General features: G+C 39.1%; 1 protein-coding gene across 3 annotated transcripts in view; it reads right to left on the reverse strand.

The window, feature by feature from the left end:
• Nucleotides 1–15,787, reverse strand: part of Nubpl (nucleotide binding protein like) — a 184,378-nt gene that overhangs the window by 129,916 nt on the left and 38,675 nt on the right. For all 3 annotated transcript variants that reach the window (XM_040743106.1, XM_040743105.1, XM_040743107.1), the window contains exon 4: nt 13,948–14,038. In XM_040743106.1, the coding sequence (XP_040599040.1) occupies nt 13,948–14,038 (91 nt within the window). The remainder of the gene's footprint in view (nt 1–13,947; nt 14,039–15,787) is intronic.

Consider the following 15,787-nt stretch of genomic DNA (forward strand, 5'->3'; position numbering starts at 1 on the left):
CTCAAGAGGCAGAGGCAGGTGGATCTCTGTAAGTTGAAGGCCAGCCTGGTCTAAAGAGTGAGTTCTAGGAAAGCCAGGGCTACACAAAGAAATCCTGTCTTAGAAAACAAAAATAAAAAAGAAGAAAGGTTTCAAGTAAATAAACTCTTTAGAAACACTGTACCTGACCACCAATTTGACAAATAATTCTGAAGACTTAAAGAATTATCTGATGAGATAAGTAATAATGTTAATCAACAAATGGATTTTTTTTAAAAATCACATAATAAAACACACGAACCTTAGAAGACCAGTATGAGTCAATTAACTAATATTCTTGATGAATGCTTGATGCAATAAAATCATGTATAAGATACAACTTGCTAGCAGAGTGCCTTAGAGAGCAGGTAGGTGCATTTGCTGCCAGCCTGACAACCCAAGGACTTACACTATAAAAGGACAGAACTCCTACAAGTTGTCCTATGACCTCACTTATGTACTGTGTAGCTCATGTGTGTGTGCGCACACACACACACACACACACACACACACTCTAATAAATAAATGTAATCTAAAAGTCTAAATTCAAGGCCCATGTACACTCACTGAAAAGGAAACTGAGGAAGACACCAGAAGATGGAAAGATTTCCCATGTACTAGAAAAGTTATTGTGAAAACAGTATACTAGCAAAGCACTCTAAAGACTCAATACAATTCCCATGAAAGTTCCAATAAGAGGAATTACAGGAATGACCAAAGAAAACTTAAAATTCTTATAGAAGGACAAAAGACTACAGAAACCAAAAACAATATGCACCAAAAAAGAATAATGTTCTCATTTCATATCTAGCCACTTAAAGCTGTTGTGCACTCCCTCCCAAAATTATCTCCTTCCCTGACTTCCAAGTGCCACTATTTCTGTCTTCTTTTCACTCTTTCTCTGGTCTCCATAGGTTCAGTTTTCCCAAAGTTCTATTCTCAGTCAAATTTTTGACTGTCTAAAATGTTTGTGCTACTTTGCTTAAATCTTTTCCTCAACTTTAGCAGCTGATATTTGAAGCCAGATGAGTTTCTGGGTGAGGATATTGAATCCTCAGCAGCATTCCTGGCCTCTGCCCATTGGATGCCAGCAGCATTCTCCAGTTAAGTCAATCAAAAATATCTCTAGTCATGCTATGCATGATACCCCAGAGACGTGGAATGATGCAAAATCTCCTGAGCAGATTGGGAACATGGGGGGAGGGGAGAGGGAACCAGAAAAAAGAGAGGGGACTAAGAGGAGGGGAGAAGAAGACTTGGGGGAGCAGGAAGGTTGAGTCGAGGCAAGAATAGAGGAAACCAGGATGAGAGATACCATAATAGTTGGAGTCATTATAGCTTTGAGGAGAGAGTTGAAACTAGTGAGATTTCCAGAGATCTTCAAGGATAATACCAACTGGAAAACTAAGTAATAGCTGAGAGACTACATGATGATAAGCTCCTCCCTGATGATAAGGTTGATGACTACCTTATATGCCATCCTAAAACCTTCATCCAGTGACTGATGGAAGCAGAGATAGATACTCACAGCTAAACACTTAACTGACCCCCTGGAACTCAGTGACAGAGATGGAGGAGTAATGAGCAAAGGGGTCAAGACCGTACTTTGTGAAACCTACAAAGAGAGATGACTGGACAAGGGGGAGCTCCTGAACCCTAGAGTGAGGCTAAGAGGCCAATAGAGGACTGATCCAGACTCCATTAATGTAGTGTCAGTGAGGAGGCCTCAGAAATCTCTGGGGCCTTGGGTAGTAGATTAGTGTTCACCACAGCATACATGGAGGGATGCTCTCTCAGCCTGGACACAGGAGGAAGGGCCTAGGTCCTGCCCTGGATGAAATGACAGACTCTGGAGATCCCCCCAGGGGAATCTTACCCTCCCTGGGGAATGATGTGGGGACTGGGCTGGGGGGTAGGCTGGCGGAGGGATAAAGGAGGAGGGGTGGGAGGGGGAGTTGGGGCTGACATTTGAAGCATGCATGTTTCTAATTTAAACATTAGAAAAACATTTTTAAAAAATCTCTAGTCATTGCCACATTTCTCCTGATTGGCAAATTATCACTGATTGAAGTCCACTGTATCTAAAGTAACTTTAATGACTTCCCACAGATACACATACATATGCATACATGCACAAATACATATATGCAAACATACATATGCACATATACATAATGTATTGCATGAGTATCCTCTGAGCAAAGCAACTACTATATTAAGGAGTTAGGCTGCACACCTTTGCCAAAGAATTATGCTAGCTGGGCTTAGTTGACTGTTTATAGCCCCTCAAGGAGAGGTGCTACAAGATGCTCACCCAGTCACTCCCCACCATCTGTGGTTTGCAACTCTGCCTTAATTGCCTGTTCCTTGAGGAGAAAATAAAGTATATAATCCTAGGAGGACAGGTGGGAGGTGGTTCATCTAAATAGCTACTGGGAAGATCCCTGCTGGGCAAAACCTTTCCAGGTGTGGTCTTTCCAGTGAGGAACACCCACACTACAGGTAAGTAAGCTCTCACTTAAGCTCTATAAGTAGGCTTAATAAACTCATTAGTTCCCTGGAGGGAACTATGGTAAAAATCATTCCTCAATTTGTTGTGAGCACATTGGGAGGAAGGGTAAATATTGTTTAGGTCTCCCAGGAAAGAATTTTAACAAAACATGCACGCACGCACACACACACACACACACACACACACACACACACGCACGCACGCACGCACGCACGCACGCACGCACGCACGCACCACTAACTCCCAAATCCTTACTTTTCACCCATTCCGCTCTCTTGAACTCTCCAAAGAGTCAATCACCTACTAACCCTCCAGATGTCAAAATCAACATATTTAAGCCTTAATTCACCACATTTTACTTAAATTTATTCCTTTTTTATCAGCTCTAGTTTGATGAATGACACAACCATCTAAAGTACTAAGTACTTTTTTTTTGGTTTTTTCAAGACAGGGTTTCTCTGTATTGTTTTGGAGGCTCTCCTGGAACTCACTCTGTAGACCAGGCTGGCCTTGAACTCACAGAGTTCACCAACGCCCAGCAAGTACTAAGTACCTTTACCTTACTCATCTACAGTAAAGTACCAAACACTTATTTTTCATCCCATCCCCCCTCTACTGTTTCATATTCTCCACCTCACCATCTCTCTTTCTATAGAGCCCAGGCTACCCTAGAACTCATGACCCTCCAACCCCAACTCTGATGGCTAAGATTGCAATCATTCTCTATCACACCCAACTTTCATTTTGTCTCTTTAATACCACCCAGTGAAGTCTACCCTCTCCACTTCTACTGCCACAAATTTAATGAGGTCCAACATATCTCACCTAGCTTACTAACTAGCCCCTTCTTTACCTCGGGTCCTACTTCCTTTCACCCACACAGCTGCCAAAGTGATCTTCCTAAAATGTGAAACTGTCATTAACCACTGAAAAGCTATGATGACTTCTCACAGCTTTTGAAACATACTTTCACTCTTCAACACAAAAAGACATTTATGACAGGCCTGCAGCAACCTTTCTGGCCCTCCTCTCCCTCTTTTCAAGTCACCCACAAAGACCATCACTTCAACCATGCTGAATGACTTACACTCTGCCACATTTAACATTTATCCTTCCCATTGCCCATGCCCTCATTAGTGCACCTCCTCACACCTTCCATGACAAACTCCTAACTTGCACACTCTTCAAGGACTAGGTCAAGTGCTCCCTCCTCCAAGGAACCTTCTAAAAGCTCCAAGCTTATCACAGTCAGCATCCTTGGATATCCAATGTCACCCTAATGCTTCTACCACACACACCTTAGAATAGGGATCCATCATAAATTTTCAACTTTAGACTTTAATATCACCAAATTTACATTTTAAAAACCAAGTTACTAAATTGAAAGGATAAAACCAGTAAAAACATATACCATACATTTTATTTTGTATAACTCCTTAAAGGCAGCTTTTAAGCTATTTCTAAAAATCAAAAAATATTCCCTAGAGCCATGTAATTGCTTAAAATAAAACTTTGAGATGTACTGATTTAATAGATTTGGGACCTCATTCAAAGTCCTTTATAGTCTCTTTGGATTCAGGGCAATCAACATTTGGGAAGGGTTCTCTTATCTTCTCAGGTCCCAGGCATTGCCTTGTTTAGAGATGGGATCTCACTGTGATAGGAGATGACGAGATGGACACAACTTACAGGTTTGAAGCAGCAGCTATTATGAAGCTGACTCTGTGCAGTTGGTTTGAGCCTACAAAGAGCTGGCTGCCACCAAGGTGCCTAAAACAAGAGGCATGTGCACGCACGCCTTTAATCCAACCACTCTGGAGGCAGAAGCAAACTGATTTCTGTGTGAACCCAGTCAAAAACTACACAGTGGGAATCTATCTCAAAACAACAATAAACACACCTACGGCATTGTTGGGCATGATAGCACCCTTTCTCAAATATATATAAAGTAAAGGGGAGAAATAAAAAACAGACTTATGACATTAATGTGGCTCCTTTGGGTATGTCTGTGAGGGTTTAACTGAGGAAAGTCACATCCTGAATATGGTGACACTATCCTAGGGCCTGGGGTCCTGGTCTGAGCAAAAGGGAGAAAAGGAAAAGGCCTCTTCTTCAGTCTTGTCTTCCTGACCATGATGGACTGCATTCCTCTGAACTGTGAGCCTGTTAAGCTGCTTTTGGTCAGATATTATTTGCAATGATGAGAAAAGCAATTCATGCAGTGACTATGCAGGATGGTAACATGGCAATGATGATAACGTGAGAATAGCTATAGCTTATGCTCGTTTACTGCTTCCTTTTCGCTCTCCACAATGTTCAAGGTTCTACAGCTGGAATTCTGAACACTACTATTACCATCATGGCTCAAACTCAGTCCCACAGAACTCTAGCCTTTATAAAGAACAGGCAGCAATACTAACAGCTGAAATCCAAGATACTAGACAATACCTAGCAAATGAAAATATTTTATTATAAAGTAGAAAACATTCCATAGAGCATAATGCTCAAAGGAAAATTACTAACTATACACAATTGGGTTTGTTTTATTTTGTTTTGGTTTTTCCTTTCTTAAAAAAAAATGAAAAGCAGAAAAGTAGCCCAAGACCGCCAGACAAATATATCACAAAGTTAACTTCTAAGATAATGTGTGTAAGTAATTTTTATTATTCAGGGAGAAAAAAACCTACAATTTATCTAAAATACACAAAGCAGAGAATTAATTCTCCAGTTACCATACCTAAAACATAGCAAGGATAACTATGAGAGACATGAATTCAACTGCATACATGTTATATATGAAGTGTGAGAGGAAACAAACCTAGCCAAGAAAAAAAGTCAACATCTGGAAACAAGGGAAGAAGAAAATTAGAACTGAGAGCTGGTGAGGAAGGTCTATTGGGAGAGGAAGGGAGTAGCGGTACCAGACTTTCCAGGGAGAGAGAATAAAGACCCACAGTCCTGACAGGATGGAGGCCACGCAATAGGAAGCAGAGGGCACCCAAGCAGCAAGGCAAGGCTGAGGGCTGAGGCTCTAAAAGTATGCGGAAGCAGTGTTACAGTGTAGTCTCCGGTAAGCCCAAATACTAACATTGGTAACAATGTTAAGGGCTTGAATTCTGCCACTTTTCATGAGAATGAAGGGGCCAATATCATTTTAGGCTACAATTTATAACAACTAGTAGGCTAGTGAAGCTTCCACAATAAAAATTAGAGGACAACAGCTACATTACGTCTCTCAGAGAAACAGTATATTCTCCCCCCCTACCCGCTCACCCCCAGCAAGTCACATAACAAATACCTTTTAAAGAAATTATTGAGTCACTACCATGAACACTATGGGAAAAAACTTTGTACTGTTGTGCAGAATACAACATTGCTATGCCTGATACCAGAGGAAATTCATTCTCTCCTCTCTCTCTCTCTCTCTCTCTCTCTCTCTCTCTCTCTCTCTCTCTCTCTCTCTCTCTCACACACACACACACACACACACACACACGGGGGGGCGCGTGGGTGAGAGGGGGTGAGAGAGAGAGAGAGAGAGAGAGAGAGAGAGAGAGAGAGAGAGAGAGAGAAATAATTTCTCTACTTTTTTTTCTTTTTTGGAAGAATTATCCTTACAAAGCCCAGACCATCAGAACATTCCAAGTTTTATGCCCCCATGCCTTTTCCTATGGGTCTCCTAATTCATGAGTGAATATTCCTTGTATCTTACATCTTCAGAACTCAATTTATACCCTACTTAACCAGAATACTTTCCATAAATGAAAGCACACATTTTTTAAGCTGTTCAGTGAATTATTAAGGTAACTATGGATTACCCATAATGGGCATATTTTCAAAAGCAGAGGCATCATAAGTCACATAAACATAGCATTATTAATAAATTCACATGTTTAAATTTTCTCTACTTTACAATATTAAGTTCTTGTTTTCCTCACCAGAAAATATAGTAAAAACTTATAATTTTAAGATTTCAAGAAACAAAGATCAAAGGTTATGGGAAGAAATTTTGTTTTGGCTTAAGCTGAGACTAGATTGTAAAAGATAACTATAAAGTATTGTCTTAACAGATAGGCCACATAACAAATATACTGTACTTATAGTAACCTATGCATCTTGAAGCCAGCCCTCAGATGCACTAAGCAAAGTGATCAAGTGACAGGACATCAGTTTTCTCTGGTAGCTGGTGCTAATCAAACACAAAGATATGTGGGCTATTTCACACATAGATAAATGATTGATAGATGACACAGAGACAGAGACAGACAGACAGACAGACAGAATCAGCACTATTTGCTGCCAACCTATGAAAGAAACACTGTCTAGTAGCTGCTAAAATCTGACCGTTTAAGTACTCTTCCACTGACGATACCTGCCTAGAACTAGCTAAGACACTTGTTCCATGACAGCAAAGGAAAACACACCTTACATGTCACACAGATAATTGGGTCAAGCATATTCAATAAACTATAGCACGCACACGCGCTCGCGCACGCACACGCATACACACACACACACACACACACACACACACACACAGAAATATGGATGGATTTGACTTGATAAACCACCATAAGGAAATTTTTCAAGACCACTGACCTCATCCCTGAGCTATCTCAGGGACAGTGTGTATACAGCATGAACAAACATCTTCTAAGATTCTTCCCCTGATGGTGCTGACTATCACCTTACCATGACATTCCAAGTGTAAAAGAAAAGAAGAGCAGACTGACAAGCAGGTAAAACAAAAGAGTTTTGGAATGTACCCCTGAATCTTGGCTGAAGATAGCCAGAGGACCTTTGGCATCAGATAAAGGAAAGGGGACCACAGGACAGTGTCCAAAACAAACTGTCAGTCAGCAGCTCTAGTTTCTCCACCCTGGAATCAGACTGAGACAGACATAGTAACAGCTTTACCAACACCCCTAAAATCTCTTCCTGGGTAGATATAACTAAAATTGACCTTCATCTTTTGCACATATAAATTACCTGAGGGGGGAATTTTGTCCTTCCCTTATAATGTTAAGTGCTATTAAAGGTTGTTTTCTCATGCTGATTTTCCAAATTCCCACAAGCCCCATATGCATCCATCCCTAGATAAAGCAGAAGAAAACCATAATCTAGTACAAAATTACTATCTCCCAACAATAGAAAAGACCACTGTGGATATTTTTTCCTATTTAGTCATTAATGTGTATTGTACCTCCCTCACTAAAATCATCTGACATTTCCATTTTAATAAGCTCTTTCTCAGGTCTTAAAATTTTCCTACTTTATTATCTCAATACATTAAAAGACACTCTTCAATAAAACTAAACTCACAAATTCACAGGTATTCTGGCAATGAACTAGTGTCACAAACCATGACATCTCTACCAACAAATGGCATTTTAGGAAGCTTAGAGAAAAGTTCAACCTGATCACAAGAAGACTATCACATGGAAAGCCGGGGAGATGTGTCAGTGGGTAGAGCTCTTCCTGGAAAAGGGCCTGAGGTCAGATATCTGGCAGCCACACAAAATACAGGTATGCTGGCACGTTATCTGTAACCACAGCAACTACCATTTAACATGTATTGCCACTTCAACCTAAAAACCTTCCAGTTAATTACGCCTGAGATTACACTTTGGCTAAAATATAATGTGAAATTTGAGTACTATGTGACTTCAAAAATTACAATGAAAGACAATTAGCATTTGTTCTTTTTTAAAATCAAGGTTATATTCAGGTACAAATACAAGTTTCATCAACTACCCCCTGGCTGTCAGAGCAGTGCCAACATGCTGATGTTCTTGTGCAACATGCTTTCTACAAACTGACTGGGCATCATACTACAGGCTTGACATAACAGAAAAATCACCACTAACAAACTAACATTCTCAGATTAAGAAATCAGAAACGTGCCAGAAGAACAGGTAGGCTGCCTGAGGACCTGCACCACTCTGTTACCCAAGACCTAATTCTCAGGGCTGCCCCTAGTACTGCAAAAGAACACCAGCTAAAGCTTCCCCTGCCCCCTGTACACACCTCCTGTGGATCCTACAGACCACATCCCTCTGGCCTTCCCTGCCCACCTAGTGATTGTGTCCCAACACCCAACTCGCCTGACCACTAGGCTACCCATGGACCTTCTCCACTCTCGCTGTTCCCCTAGACCCAATTCTCAGCGGCATCCCGTAACACTGCAACACACTGTCTCCCCCTCACCACCCTTTCCCCAGCCTCCAACACCAGCAAGCATTCCCTGTGAACACACCAGGCTGGCAGGTCAGGAAAATGGGCAAAGCACAGACTACAGACTCTGAAAATCCAGAGAAGCAGCAGAAGCCAAAGAACAAAACTCCCACGCAACCAAGACAAAACTAGAAATCAGCACCTAGATCTATAACCACCACATGGACATCAGCATAAGAACACAATAACACCCAGGGAAATACGCCTTCACTGGAGCCCAAGCCATCCTACCACAGGAGGCCCTGAATATTCTGACCGAGCTGAAGCACAAGAAAGAGACCTTAAAACCACCTATATGAAGATGATAGAAGTCCTAAAGGAAGAAATGAAAACTCCTTAAAGAAATGCAGGAAAACACAATGAAAGAACTGTTGGAGGTATCACAATCCCTGATTTCAAGTTGTACTACAGAACTATAGTAATAAAAACCTTATGGTGTTAGCATAAAATCAGACATGTTGATCAATGGAATCGAATTGAAGACCCAGACATAAACTCACACACCTATGGACACCTGATTTTTTGATAAAGAAACCAGAAAACCTCACTGGAAGAAAGAAAGCATCTTCAGAAAATAGTGCTGGTCAAAATGGATGTCTGCATGTAAAGAATGCAAATAGATTGGTATCTATCACCCCACACAAAACTCAAGTCCAAGTGGCTCAAAGTCCTCAACATAAAAACAGACATATTGAGAGAAAAGTGGTGAACAGTCTTGAAAGCATTTGTAGCAAGCTTTCTTGTCAGACTATCTTTGGATCCCCAGCCCCAAAATAATGATGTGGAGACTTGTCATTAATTATGAAAGCTTGGCCTTTAGCTTAGGCTTGTTCCCAACTAGCTTTTGTTCCTCAATTTAACCTGTTTCTCTCCATCTATGTTCTGCCATGTGGCCTTTACCTTTCTTCAGTATTTTCAGTAACATGACAAAGTTCAGAAACTTCAAAAGGAGACCTATTAGTATGATGGCAACAAGTCTTGTAAAACTCAAAACATACCTTATTGTTGAGCGTTTAAGAATTCACTGTCAATAGGGAACCGAGATCACCCTATTGGCACAGAACGATTTTGGGGCTGTTGTTTTGTCTTGCTTTCCAAGATTTCTAGTGCACTGAAGTTCACTTCAAGCATTGTTTGAGAAAAAAAGGGTTGCACTTTGCATCACATCTGTGTGATGTGGGTCAGTTTTCACACTGGTCCTTAAAGATATTTAGAGTGCCTGAAGTCATCACCACTCTTCCTTGGCGACACAGACATCATGGTTCATGTCACATGTTTGCAAACTGTGCTGCACCAAAACAAGCCATTCCCCATGATCTCATGAGACAAGGAAACAACTCCATAAGGGGCTGCTTGCAGTATAAGATTCCTAAGGTAGACTGTCTCATAAAGAACAATCCAGAATTCTATATAATTGATGCCTTCAAATAATAATACCTAATCAACTTTAATTACAATAAAAATAATAATATAACCTCAATAACCTAATAAAAACATCAGTACATATATTGTGTTCTAGAGCTATGGAAAAAAGACCTAAAAAAACAAAATGAAATTACTCAATTTTATATTTTACCATAATAAGAAATCAATTTTATTTAGAACAATTTCACATAAAACCACTTTTAATAACCAGTTTTTACCATTTTTATCACTATATTCCTATACTTAAGACTTCATATTTGGTAGCCTTACAAATATGTAATAAGAATAACAGTAAAAATACTTAAGATTTATTTAAAAAAGCTACTTCATCCTATATCGAAGGCACTAAAACCACAGAGTGACAGATAATTGTTTTGAGGAGTTAATGCTCTAAAAGACTGACAAAAGTAAAATATAACTTGATGGGAGATGTCATTCTGTAAATCTGTCTCTCTTATTGGTTTTTGAATAAAGCACTGTTGGCTAATAGGGACGCAAGATAAGTGGGACTAGGAGTCAAGGAGGATTCTGGGAAAGAGAGGCAGAGTCAGACATGATGTAGACTACCAGAGTAAGAGGTCTGGACCCTTTTCTCCAGTAAGAGAAATACTTAGATTAACAATTATGGGCTAAATACTTAAGTCAGAGATAGCCAGTAAGAAACCAAGGAAACAGCCCACAGCTTCATAATTAATATACTGTCCAGTGTGTTATTTGGGGGTTCAGACAGCGCGGCAGGGCCAAGGCAACTGGTAGGGAAAACTACACTCTACATATGGTGTCAGAAGTGAGATCTAATCATTAATTCCTTAGTGCCCACCATGCTGCAGTTGTACAATATGCTATCAATGGAATAAATGTCCACACTTCCGTAGTAAAATCTGGATGCTGTGTCTTTACATGCCATGGCATGGCTGTCAACCTGAGTAGGCAGGTGGAGGAAATTTTCTGTGTGCCCCAGAGGGAACACTTTTCTGGCAAGAGCACGAGACCACCAGCCTTCCTCTTTAAAAGGCTTCCCATTTCCCTTGCGCTATGTTGGGAAGCCAGCGGCTGTTTCCACTTTAGCAATGTTCTTTAGCCTATATAAGACACACAGCCAGGCAGGGCAGTGGTGGCGCACGCCTTTAAGCCCAGCACTCGGGAGGCAGAGGCAGGCGGATCTCTGTGAGTTTGAAGCCGGGCTGGACCGACAGCCTCCAAAACAATACAGAGAAACCCTGTCTCGTAAAACCAAAAAAAAAAAAAAAAAAAAAAAAAAAAAGACACATGGCCAGAAAAACAAAGTTTTACAGTAAAGTCAGATTCAGATAAAGAAAAATATAGGTAGACTTGGGAGAGTAAAAGAAACAAGACATTGGAAAAAATAAAGGGTGTGGTGGCACACGCCTTTAATCCCAGCACTCCAGAGGCAGAGGCAGGTAGATTTCCAGAGAGATACCCTGTCTCAGAGAAAAAATAAATAAAAGTATAAGAAATAGAGTAATAATAATAGATAAATAAATAAGCCACGTAAAGATGGAAAATACACAGAGAGTCTGGATACTGTATGCTATTGTGTTTTTCAGTTTTTTGATTGCTAAAGAAGGAACAACTGCTAAAGTACACATGATTATAAATGCTGCCGAATTAATTCAATTTATGTCTTTTAAAACTGCCTTGACTTCAAAATTTAAGTATAAGGATATGTTACTTTGGAAAAGATATTTTATTTGTGTTTCCACAGAAAAAGGAAAGCTGTGGATTCCTTCCAGGCTTCTGTGGTTTGATGAACCAAGACCTCCAGAAGCAGTGGCCCAAGTGATTTCAACATCTAGAACAGCTAAGATAATGCAATCTTACAAAAACAAAGACTTAGCCAGGTTTCTGAGTTTTGTCATGATCCCCATGGTATGGACAGCGCCCCCTATCAGCAGGAAGCAGTTTGGAATGAGCGACGTCCAAATCCTCATATTGTTTATAAATCTTTGTTTTCATTTGAATGGGGTTGCTTATAATTGGTTAATGATCACAAACAATCTCTTTTGAAAGGTAAAAGGGGAATTATGGTATGGAAATGAATACTTTATATTCGTATGGTTTTTCATTTATTGATACAAATTCAAGGTCAATTTTGTGATATGTATATTTCTCCTCTTGATTAAGTATTGTGCTTATTCTGATCTTTTAAAACATAATGCATAATTAAATACAGACTATAGATAGTTACTTATAATAGTCAGAACTTATAGTTAGGTAAGTTAGGTTTTCTAGATATACAGAGATATATTTGAGATACATAAATAGTCTTCAAACCTTTCAAAGACCTTCAGAAAATGGTATTTAAAATGGTTTAGGGTTTTTCTTGACAATGAGAAATGTCTGCTCCCAGCACACCAATTACGTCTGAGAGGAAGATGGGCATCGAAGAGACTCGATATGGAGTTTGCTTTCAACATGGCAAGATTAGCCATTTGGGCAAGAAATGCTCTTGCCTAGACTGTTTGACTGTTGTTGTATAATCTAGACATGCAGGACCCACAGAAAAGTGACTAATGAATTTGCACAGTCCTACAGAGTTCCTGCTTCATGAAACAATCTGCCAGACTTTCTGCAGGACACAGAAAAATGACTGACAGACTGCCAATGCAGATGGACAGTTTGAAATTTCCTGCTTTGCTGAGAAGACTTCCAGACACATTGTGTCCTATGAGCTGAAGTTGGATGCCCAAACATTACAGCGGAACTTCGGGTGACTGTTGGAGTAGCAAGATGTCTCTGTCAATTCTAGTGTTTATATATTATCCTTCTGTGGTCTTTGATAGAGTTGAAGACAGATAGTTAGAATCATAGTTTTCCTTAGTTATGATAAAAGATAAGCTACATATAAGACTTGAGACACACAGATAGGATAGATGATAAAAAATACTTTCTTTAAATCTTACTAAATGTTAATGGACAAAATATTGTCTATAGTTCTTACTTTATAACTTTTCTGTTATATATAATTTGACTACGTTAAAGTTAAAACCTTTCTTTTGATTTAGACAGAAAAGAGGAGATGATGGGAGATGTCATTCTGTAAATCTGTCTCTCTTATTGGTTGTTGAATAAAGCACTGTTGGTTAATAGAGAAGCAAGATAGGTGGGACTAGGAGTCAAGGAGGATTCTGGGAAAGAGAGGCAGAGTCAGACATGATGTAGACCGTCAGAGTAAGCGTTCTGGACCTTTTTCTCTGGTAAGAGAAATACTTAAGATTAACAATTATGGGTTAAATACTTAAGGCAGAGATAGCCAGTAAGAAACCAACAAAACAGCCAACAGCTTTATAATTAATATGGTGTTCAGTGTGTTATTTGGGGGTTCAGACAGCGCAGCAGGGCCCAGGCAACTGGCAGGGAAAACTACACTCTACAATAACTTTCATTTAATACAAATATATTTCTACTCAAATATTCTCATACATGTACATATATAGTGTAAGCAATGGGTGTTTAATATTTTTATCATGTACTAGTGCTATGAACTATGCTAAATGCGCCATATTTATTATTCCTCACAACAACTGTGACCCTACTGAATGTGTAAAGGGCCAAGGCACAACAAAATGGGATAGATTCCTCAGAGCCACATAGTTGGTCAGTGACAGAACTGATATTCAAACCCAGACAGACTGATGCCAACATTATTTCTGAACATGACAAGACACATAAAACACACATACTGACTGACAAGTGCCTGGCACTCAGTGGATACTATTTATCTCTTCTGTACTTACTTGGTGATAATTCTGGATTTCCTTTCAGGTTCATCATCTTTGGAATGGAAGGACCATACACATCTACATCTAATAAGCCAACTGCCTTGGACTGCAAAAAAAAAAAAAAAACAAATTTACCATAAGATTATTCATAATGTTCACAAGACAAAAAAAATCTACACAGCAATAAGCCTATTAAAAAGAAAATGCAAAGTATTCCAAAATCATAAACAATAGGAAGTAAAAGAGTAAATTACCTAGGATAGTTTTGAAATTAGTATTATATTTCAATAACCAACTTTTTCGGGTTTCCTGTACAGTCCCCAAAAAATTAAGACCTTTTTGGTCTAAACATGATTTTTGAGAACAAGTAAGACACAAACAAAACCAGAATGATTAGTAAAAGCCTAACAAAACCCCAGATGATGGGATACTAACTTAAATTACAAAATGAAAAACCAAATCATGGAAACAGAACCTATCATAGGAAGTATGGAATTCTACTGCATATCTGGCAAAAGAGAGAGATGGATGTTGCAACAAGGCTACTGGCAGACATAATACAGGCTAACCCTTACATGCAAACCACAGCTAAATATGCAAGGCCTTCTGGAGGAACCAGAAACAGCTAACAGCTGTTTCCTTTGATGGCTTGTCCAGCTGAAAAGGGCAGAAGATTCTCATCAGTCTCTGTCTGGTGCTAGTTAATCAGCAACTTTGTCAAGAAATGGAAAACTAATTGCTGCTTGTAAATACATTTTCTTTCTCTCCATCTCCAAATCTATCTTTGTTGGTTTTTACCATCAATGTAAGTATGCTAATACTAACTGTAGCTCACTGAGTCTTACAGTTCTCCTCCTACTATCCCCAAACTCTAGCAAGACAACTCATAACCTCTCAATAACAAGAAATTCAAGAAACTGAAACAACCCTAAATCTTCGATAATACCTGTTTTCAGACATACAATTACTTTTCAACCTTCATCATCTGATTCTGTTAATATACAAAACAAGATAAATTCGGCATTTACATCCCTAATCTTACACTGATTCAATTTGCAGTCTTAAGAAGATACTTCGAGACTTAGACCCCGGAGTGTGAAGAGAGGAGACTGATGTGTGTCTATATTGAAATTCTAGCCTAACTTAAAATAAGGAAGCAAAAAAAAAGTATTTTACTTTTAATAAGATGATTATGTATAAAATTTAGTTTGGATGCCCTGAGGTAGCTAATGTAAAAAAGAGACCATTACTGAGAAATTCTGCTACCTTTAACCAACAGGAGAACTTAGTAGGACTACAATGGAATTAAATTTATTTTGAATAACAAATGTTAAGTGGGGCCATTGACAGAAATATTTAAACTTCTTCTAATATTATCTCATTGTAGGACTGTTTCTGTGACAACATTAAGGACTAAAAAACTACAAAATAATGAATCTCACAAAATGTAAGGTTGTTTTTCCCACACACCCCCCGTATCAAACAGCCATCAAGAAAATGCCTCCATGGACATGCCCACAGGCCAAGCAATGAAGACAATTCCTCACCTGACATCCTTCTTTCCCAGGTATGTCAACTTGGCAACTGAAGCTAACTATGACAGTTGTTAGGTAGGCTTCTATTTTTAATATCTAAATAGTCTTTAATTTAAATTTAAAATTTAAATTCCAAGACAATTCTATTCTATAGGGAAATATATAAACAAGGTAGGTTACAGAATAAATGTATGAAGCAGTGTTCATCTACATCTCAAAATATTTTTCCACGCCCTTATTATCAGAATAATTATACTTAGTCAAGAAAGCTTCAATTAGGGTTTTTTTTCCTTTATCTTTAATTTTAGCCAGAATCAAAA

Source organism: Mesocricetus auratus, unplaced genomic scaffold (assembly GCF_017639785.1).
Source record: "Mesocricetus auratus isolate SY011 unplaced genomic scaffold, BCM_Maur_2.0 Super-Scaffold_15014, whole genome shotgun sequence".
Taxonomy (NCBI): Eukaryota; Metazoa; Chordata; class Mammalia; order Rodentia; family Cricetidae; genus Mesocricetus; species Mesocricetus auratus.